Source organism: Dermochelys coriacea, chromosome 23, assembly GCF_009764565.3.
Source record: "Dermochelys coriacea isolate rDerCor1 chromosome 23, rDerCor1.pri.v4, whole genome shotgun sequence".
Lineage (NCBI taxonomy): Eukaryota > Metazoa > Chordata > Testudines > Dermochelyidae > Dermochelys > Dermochelys coriacea.
The window spans coordinates 14,987,521-14,998,538 of record NC_050090.1 but is presented as its reverse complement, the minus strand read 5'-3'; the positions used below and the strand labels follow the sequence as shown (position 1 = coordinate 14,998,538).

The 11,018-nt window shown below is 68.3% G+C and overlaps 1 protein-coding gene across 1 annotated transcript in view; it reads right to left on the bottom strand.

Moving 5' to 3' along the window:
- Positions 1-10,323, bottom strand: part of POLD1 (DNA polymerase delta 1, catalytic subunit) — an 11,004-nt gene extending 681 nt beyond the window's left edge. Inside the window, 14 exon segments of the mRNA XM_043501689.1 lie at positions 7-282; positions 488-598; positions 2,212-2,352; positions 2,750-2,854; positions 3,012-3,178; positions 3,738-3,867; positions 4,179-4,290; positions 4,725-4,893; positions 5,137-5,262; positions 5,343-5,483; positions 6,134-6,200; positions 6,202-6,248; positions 6,638-6,847; positions 10,172-10,323. Of these exon segments, the coding sequence (XP_043357624.1) occupies positions 7-282; positions 488-598; positions 2,212-2,352; positions 2,750-2,854; positions 3,012-3,178; positions 3,738-3,867; positions 4,179-4,290; positions 4,725-4,893; positions 5,137-5,262; positions 5,343-5,483; positions 6,134-6,200; positions 6,202-6,248; positions 6,638-6,842 (1,797 nt within the window). The 5' untranslated portion in view covers positions 6,843-6,847; positions 10,172-10,323.
- Positions 10,324-11,018: the final 695 nt, after the last annotated feature.

Sequence of the window (11,018 nt, the reverse complement as noted above, 5' to 3'; positions counted from 1 at the left end):
GGAGGCAGCATTGCACGGATGGGGCCTCCTCCCAGGAGCCGTATGGAGCCGAGCGAGCCCGGGAGCCCCCACACCCAGGAGCCTCCTCACCTGGCGCAGCAGCTGCGACACCACCTTGACCTGCTGGCCCCGGGAGAGCAGGTAGCCCAGCGGCACCCCGGTGACCCGCGCCATCTCCATGTAATTGATGACACACATCAGCTTCTCCAGCAGGCGTAGCGGCAGGTAGGCGTCCTTCAGGCAGTACACGGCCAGGCGCCGGCGTGTCTGCTCCGACCCGTTCTGGGGGGACAGGACACGGTTTCGGGGGGCTGTGGAGGAGCCCCGGGGGGGAGCCCCGCCAGGCTGGGAGGACACAGCACAGACCAGGGAGACGGGGCTGAGCTGGGCCAGGTGTGAGAAGCACACGGGGGTCCCATTGGGTGGGAAGGGGAGAGCAGGGGCCTATCCCACACAGAGGCAGGGCGTGCCAAGGCTCCACCCTCACCTGCAGGTCGGTGATGATGGAGTGCTGCACATCCTCCTTCTGCTCCTGCAGGAAGTGGAAGCTGACAGCGTTCAGGGTGTACGAGCGCAGCTTGAACTCACGCAACAGCACCTGTGGGGGGGGCAGGACGGTGAGACCCCCGGTGCCCCTCACTCCCGACATGCAGTCCCTGCCCGCCCTCGCTCCCATCCTGCAACCCCCACCCAGCGTCTCTGTGATGAAGTGAGACTGTTCTTAATGTTTTCTCTGAATACTATGTGTGTGTGTGCCTCAGTTTCCCGTGTTACCTAAGTATCTAGGTGGTGGGACAAGGGTGTGTGAGCAGTGCAGCGACCCCCAGAGGGCAAGAAGGGTACTGCTGCCTGGACACAGACAATAGCCCGACACTCTGTAGCCTGGCAAATCATGGCCCGGCCCATCCTCTGCAAGAATGGGAGGGAAGAGTTGGAGAACAAAGAGAGCAGGTGGCCTGTTGGGCCGGGAAAGGGACAAAGGATGGAGGAGGGTTGTGGGGATTTTTGTCATGTTTTACATTAAAAGCGTGCGCACGCCTCAGTTTCCCCATGTGCTGCCTGTTGGTGCAGAGGACCAGGTGTGACCAAGCCTAGCAGCAGGGACACCCCCTGCCCCCGAAAAATGGCCTGGAGATGGGGGACCCAAGTGATTGATGTCCAAGAGGCACACCCCAGCTTGGAAGGCAGCCAGTGGCAGGACAAAGGGCTGAGGACAGAGGAACCCGGTGACCTGACCAACCGGTTCCAGCCAGAGGGAAACAAAGGACAGGAGAGAGAGGGCCCCTGCCACTCATTTACCTGGGACAAAGGACGGGGGAGGAGCTGTTGGGGGAGATGATACAGGATGATCGGCTGGAAGGAGGGGGGCTCTGGACTGGGGAGAGGAGCAGGCAGAGCCCCGCCCCTCTGCAGGAGAGACCTAGATGTGCGGTGCTGAGGGAGGCCAGGCCTGAGGCCCAGAAAGTTTATCAGATGCTCAATAAACCCTCCTGTTTTCCACTGGCTGAGAGTCCCTCTGGGCTAGAGAACAGGGGGGCATTATTCCCTCTGGGAGTGGGGGCCCTGGAGGTCCAGAGCGAGTGGACTCCCTGTGTGGGCCCAGGGCAGAGACAGGCATGCTACGGCTCAGAGAGGTGCGGTTCCAGGAGGCGGAGGGGCTTAACCCCCGAGAAAGTGAAGCCCCAAGAAGGGCTGTCACACTGAAGGGGGTTTCCCCCAGGCACTGGGCCGAGACAGCACGCGTCCCATGAGTCCCGGAAAGAGGGGCACTGGGCGGGTCCAGGGCTGGGCTGCGGGAAGGGGTCAGTCTCCTGGTTTGGGGCTGGGCGGAGGGGGGAGGAAGCAGTCCAGGGCTCCACGCTCTGGGTTCCCCCAAGATGGACTTTGCTGTCCGTGCTCACCAGCTCTGCCCTATGCTGCGTTACCTGCTGGCTGGGAGTCCTGGCTGCCTGCGGGGTTGGGGGGCAGGACCCTTTGGGGGCAGGGTGAGGCTTCCCCAGGGGTTCCATCTGGACGGGCTCGCCATGGGGAGCTCATGGGGTGCTGGACGCGCCACGGTCGGACCCACGAGGCTCCAAAGCCAAGCCTTGACCGCCTTCACGGTTCCCGAGCACCCAGACTGTGATCCCCCCCCGCCCCATGACATCCTCGCCCCAGCCCCGCAGCCCCACCAACCAGCCCCCCTCGCCCCCGCACCACCTGCAGCCCCACCTGCAGCAGGTCAAACTGGATGCGCCCCTCAATGTTGATGACCTTGTTCTCCCGCCGCCCCATCTGCTTGGACTGGAAGGACGAGTCCCGGATGACGGATTTGCGCCCGAGGATGCGGCCCAGGAAGGGGAAGGTGGCAACCTGCCGAAGGGGTGCGGGGGAAGGGGGCGAGATGGGGTGTCAGGCCCGGAGGGGGCAGCTCTGCTCTCCTTGGGGAACGTTGGGAGTGAAGCAGGACCAGGAAATACCCCCATAAAGGGCAGGGGGCGCCCCAGGCCCCCAGCACTGTCATGGGCTGTGCCTGGCTCTTGGGGGTGGGGGGAACCCTGACCCCCTGAGCTGGCTGGGAGGTGGGTGAGAAGTCTCATGCTGCGGGTCAGGCGGGCTGGGGAGTGGGGTCCCTGTTACCTTGAGGGCCTGCGTGTGCTGCAGCAGATAGGACAGGTCGGTGGGGGGTCCTCGTAGCTCAGGGAGGGGGCAGAAGCTGTGGGGGCAAGTGGAGGGGTCAGGGGGCAATGGGGGTCAGGGTCCCCGCTACCTTGAGGGCCTGGGAACGCTGCAGCAGGTAGGGCAGGTCAAAGTTCTGGATGTTGTAGCCCGTGACGATATCGGGGTCCACAATCCGCACAAACTCCGCCCAGGCCTGCCACAGACAAGGGGGGTTAAGGGGGGACATCCAGAGCCCCCCCAGCTCCAGGGCCCTCCCGCTCCTCCCCCACCGCCGGGATACAGACCCTAGGCCCATGTTCCCCGGCTTTCCCCACCCGCTCCCCACATCCCCCTACTCCCACCCCTAGTACCTTGAGCAGCTCGGCCTCCTGGGAGTAGCACAGCACCTGGGAGCCCACGATGGGGGCACAGCTCTGCAGGGTGAAGACATTGCGGATGAAGGGGTCGCGCTCACCCTGCCGCAGCACCATGTTGGCCACCTGGATCACTGGGTCCTTGTCCGGCTCCGGGAAGATCCCTGGGGACGAAGGGGGCGGTGGATGGGGTGCGGGTCTGCAGCGAGCCTGGAGCTTGGCATTCACTCTGGCCCCTAGTGATGGCAGTGCCTCTTTCGCTGCTGACTGCGGAGGCACCTGGCTGGACCCATCATGGCCTCCAGCTCACTCGTCCCTCCACCCCCATTGCAGCCACCCTCATCTCCTGCTGCCCACCCCCCGGGACACAGTGGGAATTTTCTGTAATATTTTGACGAGGCCTGTGCATGCCTCAGTTTCCCCATGTGCTGCGTTGGTTCCTAGCAGGTGGCAGAGGCCTGTCTGCCTGCAAGGCAGGCGGCACCCCGCTGCCTAGGCCCCATACCCACGCCTTGGGCCCAGGACCAGCCGCCCTGACTGGGTGAGGGGGGCATGGCTCCCCCACCCCCGGGGCCAACTCAGCAGGACTGGCTTGCCAGAGCCCACAGGTGCTGCAGTCCAAGCGGTCCAGCCTAAGGATCCGTGGCAGCCCCCTCCCCAGCTTCCTCCACACACACACACCAGCTGCCCCCCTTGCCCCGATGACACCGGGCTGCCCCCCACCTTTGCGGCCAGCGCACTCGATGTCGAAGCTCAGCACCCGCAGTGGGGCGATGCCCTGCCAGTCGCCCTCAGGGGGGTGGCTGATGAAATCTGCCCAGCCCACGTCAGCCTCCAGTTGGCACAGCGAGGCCTTTGGGGGAGGGAAGAGAGGGAGGTCAGCTGGAGGGTTCTGCACCCCCACCCCAGCCCCCATGATCCCCCACATTGTGCCCACTGCCCCCCCACCTCAAACCCCAAACCTTCCATAGCCCCGCAAGTGCTGGGGAGAGACCCCCCCCACCCCACAGGGACCCACCCTGACCACAGAGCCTCCCACCCTGGCTGCAGCGCCCCCACCCTTAACTCCACCCCAATGAGCCCCTGTGCCCCACACCCAGGCCAGAGACACGCTCACATTCCACAGACCCCCCCCCCGCTCATAGATCCACCCCATGGGGGTACCTTGGCCAGATCCTTGGGGGGCTCCCCCATGAGCTGCTTGGGGCGCAGCCAGTATTTGCCAGGGGGCAGCTCGATCCAGTTACAGCCCACAATGTCCCGGTCCACCATGAACCTGGGTGGGGAGAGCGAGTGAGCCGGGGAGGGAGGGGGGAGACACACAAGATAGGCAGGCAGGACCCAACGTTGTGGGAGGGAGCAGATGGGAGAGGGGTCAGGACCCAGGCCGGGGAGCAGACAGGGGCCAGAGGGGAGCATGGGGGGACTGGGATGGGGGGGCCAACCTGGGGGGCCCCACCCCAATGCAGAGGGGAGGGGCCAAAGGAGGAGGGGGCCAGCACTGGGGGCCCAGCCCAATACAGAGGGGTGGGGGAGAGAAGGGGCTCCACCAAAACACAGGGGGCAGATGAGGACCACCCAGGGCTGGGGTGGGGGAGGGGGAACTGGGACCCAGCGCCGAGGGACCAATCCCAATGCAGGAAGTGGAGGGGCCAGGACGGGGGCCCGGCGTCAGGCGCAGTGGGGGGGGAGGCGGCGCGGGGGCCCTACCGGATCTCGAAGTCTATGTTGGCCTCGTAGGCCGGGTAGCCCAGCACACCCAGCCCCTCGCAGCGCAGCCCCTGCTCCAGCAGCCGCTTGGCGGGCGCCACCAGCCGCGGCAGCGCCAGGGTCACCTTCAGGAAGGGCAGGCGGCGCTGCCCGTGGTACCCATACATGCCTGGGGGCAGGGTGGGGGAGAAGAGAGACACCACATGGGCACCAGCCCCACCACGCGCACACACATACACTCTCACCTCCCTCGCCCCTCCCTGCCCCACACCCCTGGGGGTCAGCTCAGATGGGCATCAGCCACCAGCCCCCCCCAGCCCAGGGACCCCTCATGGCAGCCGAGACTGGGGGGAAGCCCACAGCCTGCCCCCCATCCCAGACCCGTCTGCTCCCCCAGCCCTCCCACACTCACTTTCCTTGCTGCACATCTCCACAGCCAGCACGGCCCGGCTCAGCCCCTCCCGGTTGGAGCGCAGGTCCCGCAGCACGGCCCCATTCAGCTCCCTCTGGAAGTCGCTCAGGTGCTGGGGCTGGAAGCCTGGGGGCAGGGATGGGGCAGGGGGTCAGGGGGGCCTCTGCCAGCTGCCCACTCCCCTCCCCACACCAGGAGGCACTCACCGGCCGGGGCGGGCACGTAGAAGTAGGGGGCGAAGCCATGGATGTGGCAACAGACGCTGTTCCCGGCCGCCGTGACACCGAACATCCGGAGAACGGGCACTGGGCCCTGGGTGGCTCCGGGCATGCCTGGCACAGGGACACCTGGGGAAGGGACAGGATCAGAGAAGGAGCCCCCCAACCTCCCAACCCCAGCATAGGCACCTGGGTGGCGCCAGGCCCACAATCAGGAATAGCCCAACAACCCGATGGGCCCCCTCTGGCTCCCCAGCTGGGGGAGGGGAACTGGGAGGTCCCAGGGGAATTCCAGGCCATTCCCCCCAGCTCCCCTCGTTGGGGTGGCAGCAGGGACAGATGGGCCCCATTGTGCCTCTCAAAAGCAACCTTACCCCACGGCACTGATTAACCAGCCCAGCCAGACTGGAGCCAGGGGGCCCCCCTCTCCTGGCCATGCGGAGGCAGGAAATGGGGTCAGGTGGTAATCCCCACTCCGGGGGGGGGGGGGGGACAGCCAGGGCAGAACCAGCAAAGGAACCCAGGAGTCCTGTCTGCCGGGCCCCCTTCCCCAGCCACTCTAACCCACTAGACCCCCCTCCCCTCCCAGAGTTGGGGAAAGAACCCAGGCATCGTGGCTCCCTTCCCCCCAACCCTCAGCTTCTAACCCACCAGCCCCTGTCCCCTCCCAGTGCCAGAGAGAAAACCTAGAAGTCCTGGCTCCCAGCCCCCACCCCGCTCTAACTCACTAGTGCCCCCCCACTTCCCGGGACGGGGGAGGGGGTTTGATTGTGGCTCACCCACATAATAGTCCAGCTCCACCTGCTGGAAGCAGAGCATGTCCTGGGCAGGGTTTATCCGGGGGGGGCGGTGGCCTCTGCCACTTGGGGTTCCCCACGGAGGAGATCAGGCTCCCTGAGGGGGAAGGAAATGGGCATCAGAGACGGGGCTGAGCTGTCCCCCACTCACGGCGCCCCCAGCCAAATAATCTGCCTGCAGCACCCCCTTCCCACCTCCCCAGCACCCCACTTCCTACCCCTCTCTCCGCAGCACCCCTGCTCCACGCAGCATAGCACCGCAGCCCTGGCTCCTCATGGCACCTCCCGCCAAGCCCCCAACCCTGCTGCACCCCCTATCCTGCTCCCCATGGCACCCCTACCGAGCCCCCTCTCCCCGCAGCTCCACACCCTGCAGCATATCACCCCCTACGAGCCCCCCTCCCACAGCATGGCACCCCCTACTAAGGCTCCCCGGCACTGCACTGGGGTCAGCTCCCCGCTGCCAGGGCAGAGACCGCGCCTCACCCAGGGGCACCGTGTCGGGGGCTGGCTGAGACTCCTTCATCTCCAGCGCAATCTCGGCCTCCACCTCGTCCAGCAGGGCCAGCTCCTCCTCGAAGTGCGAGGGGCCGTCGTCCTCCCAGTCGCCCCCCTTGGGCCGCTTCCGCGGCGCGGGGGCAGGGTCCACCCCGCCAGCTCCCACCCCAGGTGCCTTCCGCTTGAACTCCATCCTGGCTGTGGGGGCAGGGAGAGGGTGTGAGCAGAGACCCCCCCAGGGTGCACCCCACCTCTCCAGCCTTGGCCCCCCCTCACCCAGTCGCCTGCCCCACCCCAGGCACCACTCCATACCCGGTCGCTCTCCCCCCCACCGCCCCACACCCAGCCTTGCCCCCCACCACTGCCAGTCCAGCCACGCTCCTGTCGCCCCCGGTTTATATCCCAGCCGCCAAACTACATCCTCCAACCAGTAACTCCCCCCACCACTAATCTGCCCTACTCCTTAGCCCTCCCCTTCCATTATCCTCCCTCCCCTCCACTGCCTGCTCTACTTCTAATCCCCTGTTCCCCGTTCCGTGGCTCGTCAAAACCTCCCCCAACAGCTCCCCAAAACCTCCCCTCTTCCCGCATGGTCGCCGCAACCACCCCCATGGCTCCCCACCAGCCCCCACACAACGCCAGTGGCCTCCTATCAGCGCTCCATAGCCCTCACCTCCTTCCCCTACCCCAATGGCCCCCCATTACCCCTCCATAGCCCCCACCTTCCCCCCACCCCCATACTCCCCCTCAATGGTCCCCCACCCCCTATGGCCCCCCAACCGCCCCTCACTCCCCATCATCCCCACCTCCTCCCTCCCCCCATGGCTGCTCCCCAACATCCCCTCACCCCCCATGGCCCCACCTCCTCCTCCCTCCCCCCATGGCTGCCCCCAACCTCCCCTCGCCCCCCATGGCCCCCACCTCCTCCTCCCCCAATGGCTGCCCCCAACCTCCCCTCGCTCCCCTCCCCCGATGGCTGCCCCCAACCTCCCCTTACCCCCCTCCCCCGATGGCTGCCCCCAATCTCCCCTCGCCCCCCATGGCCCCCACCTCCTCCTCCCCCCTCCCCCGATGGCTGCCCCCAATCTCCCCTCGCCCCCCATGGCCCCCACCTCCTCCTCCCCCCTCCCCCGATGGCTGCCCCCAACCTCCCCTCGCCCCCCATGGCCCCCACCTCCTCCTCCCCCCTCCCCCGATGGCTGCCCCCAACCTCCCCTCGCCCCCCATGGCCCCCACCTCCTCCTCCCCCCTCCCCCGATGGCTGCCCCCAACCTCCCCTCGCCCCCCATGGCCCCCACCTCCTCCTCCCTCCCCCCATGGCTGCCCCCAACCTCCCCTCGCCCCCCATGGTCCCCACCTCCTCCTCCCTCCCCCCATGGCTGCCCCCCAACCTCCCCTCACCCCCCATGGCCCCCACCTCCTCCCCTCGCCCCCCATGGCTGCCCCCCAACCTCCCCTCGCCCCCCATGGCCCCCATCTCCTCCTCCCTCCCCCCCCATGGCTGCCCCCAACCTCCCCTCGCCCCCCATGGCCCCCACCTCCTCCTCCCCCCTCCCCCGATGGCTGCCCCCAACCTCCCCTCGCCCCCCATGGCCCCCACCTCCTCCTCCCTCCCCCCATGGCTGCCCCCAACCTCCCCTCGCCCCCCATGGTCCCCACCTCCTCCTCCCTCCCCCCATGGCTGCCCCCCAACCTCCCCTCGCCCCCCATGGCCCCCACCTCCTCCCCTCGCCCCCCATGGCCGCCCCCCAACCTCCCCTCGCCCCCCATGGCCGCCCCCCAACCTCCCCTCGCCCCCCATGGCCCCCATCTCCTCCTCCCTCCCCCCCCATGGCTGCCCCCAACCTCCCCTCGCCACCCATGGCCCCCACCTCCTCCTCCCTCCCCCCATGGCTGCCCCCCAACCTCCCCTCACCCCCCATGGCCCCCACCTCCTCCTCCCTCCCCCCATGGCTGCCCCCCAACCTCCCCTCGCCCCCATGACCCCCACCTCCTCCTCCCTCCCCCCATGGCTGCCCCCCAACCTGCCCTCGCCCCCATGGCCCCCACCTCCTCCTCCCTCCCCCCATGGCTGCCCCCAACCTCCCCTCGCCCTCTCCCCCGATGGCTGCCCCCAACCTCCCCTCGCCCCCCTCCCCCGATGGCTGCCCCCAACCTCCCCTCGCCCCCCTCCCCCGATGGCTGCCCCCAACCTCCCCATGGCCCCCACCACCTCCTCCCCCCTCCCCCGATGGCTGCCCCCAACCTCCCCTCGCCCCCCATGGCCCCCACCTCCTCCTCCCCCCTCCCCCGATGGCTGCCCCCAACCTCCCCTCGCCCCCCATGGCCCCCACCTCCTCCTCCCCCCTCCCACGATGGCTGCCCCCAACCTCCCCTCGCCCCCCATGGCCCCCACCTCCTCCTCCCCCCTCCCCCGATGGCTGCCCCCAACCTCCCCTCGCCACCCATGGCCCCCACCTCCTCCTCCCTCCCCCCATGGCTGCCCCCAACCTCCCCTCGCCCCCCATGGCCCCCACCTCCTCCTCCCTCCCCCCATGGCCGCCCCCCAACCTCCCCTCGCCCCCCATGGCCACCCCCCAACCTCCCCTCGCCCCCCATGGCCACCCCCCAACCTCCCCTCGCCCCCCATGGCCACCCCCCTCCCCCCCATGGCTGCCCCCAACCTCCCCTCGCCCCCCATGGCCCCCACCTCCTCCTCCCTCCCTCCATGGCTGCCCCCCAACCTCCCCTCGCCCCCCATGGCCCCCATCTCCTCCTCCCTCCCCCCATGGCCGCCCCCCAACCTCCCCTCGCCCCCCATGGCCGCCCCCCACCTCCTCCTCCCTCCCCCCCCATGGCTGCCCCCAACCTCCCCTCGCCCCCCATGGCCCCCACCTCCTCCTCCCTCCCTCCATGGCTGCCCCCCAACCTCCCCTCGCCCCCCATGGCCCCCATCTCCTCCTCCCTCCCCCCATGGCTGCCCCCAACCTCCCCTCGCCACCAATGGCCCCCACCTCCTCCTCCCTCCCCCCATGGCTGCCCCCCAACCTCCCCTCGCCCCCCATGGCCCCCACTTCCTCCTCCCTCCCCCCATGGCTGCCCCCAACGGCCCCCACCTCCTCCTCACCCGATGGCTGCCCCCAACCTCCCCTCGCTCCCCTCCCCCGATGGCTGCCCCCAACCTCCCCTTACCCCCCTCCCCCGATGGCTGCCCCCAATCTCCCCTCGCCCCCCATGGCCCCCACCTCCTCCTCCCCCCTCCCCCGATGGCTGCCCCCAACCTCCCCTCGCCCCCCATGGCCCCCACCTCCTCCGATGGCTGCCCCCAACCTCCCCTCGCCACCAATGGCCCCCACCTCCTCCTCCCTCCCCCCATGGCTGCCCCCCAACCTCCCCTCGCCCCCCATGGCCCCCACCTCCTCCTCCCTCCCCCCATGGCTGCCCCCAACCTCCCCTCGCCCCCCATGGCCCCCACCTCCTCCTCCCTCCCCCCATGGCTGCCCCTCAACCTCCCCTCGCCCCCCATGGCCCAGCCCCGCTCACCTCAGGCCCCCGCTCAGTCAGACTCCGTCTCTCCCGCCAACACAGGAGGGGGGCGGTGACAGTTGGGCCCCACCCCCCGTTCCCATGCCAACCCTCCTCCCATTGGCCGCCGCCTTCACGCGCCAACCCCGAGCCGGGCGCTTCCTGTCGCCACCTTGAGCGTGGCAAGGGGAGCGAGGAGAGCGCACGCGCGACAAGGCGCCATAGCGAGTGTGGCGCGCGGGGTGGGGGGGGTCAAGAAACATCCAAGCGCATGTGTAAAGCCTTGGCCATATTGAGAGGGGCGGAGGACGCGCGCCCCCTTGCGCTGACTACGCATGCGCAACAGAGAGGTACCCCCCATAGCGAATGCGGCGCTCTGACGGGACAACAAAGCGCATGCGCCGAAGGTCAACCACGTTGGGCGTAAAAAAAAACAGGAGGACTTGTGGCACCTTAGAGACTAACACATTTATTTGAGCATCAGCTTTCGTGAGCTACGGCTCACTGCATGGCCCACGAGTATCATGTTATTATCAACCGCACATGCGTAGTAGGGTCAGTCCGCCTGACGGCCATGTTGAATGTGTCAGGCACTGGCGCTCACATGTCTACGCACGCGTAACTGTCCGGTACCCTGTAGACGCCATTTTGAGTGTGGCAAAAATCGGGGGTGCCCATTTTAGTCCATTGCGAGAGAGGGCACCTCCCATAATGCACTTCACCATCCCCCCGCAACACGGGAGAGTCACCCCCCAGCCTAGCCCAGCCCACCCCCCCACGGGGAGTCACTGCCCCCCCCCAGCCTAGCCCAGCCCAACCCCCCACGGGGAGTCACTGCCCCCCCCCAGCCTAGCCCAGCCCCTCA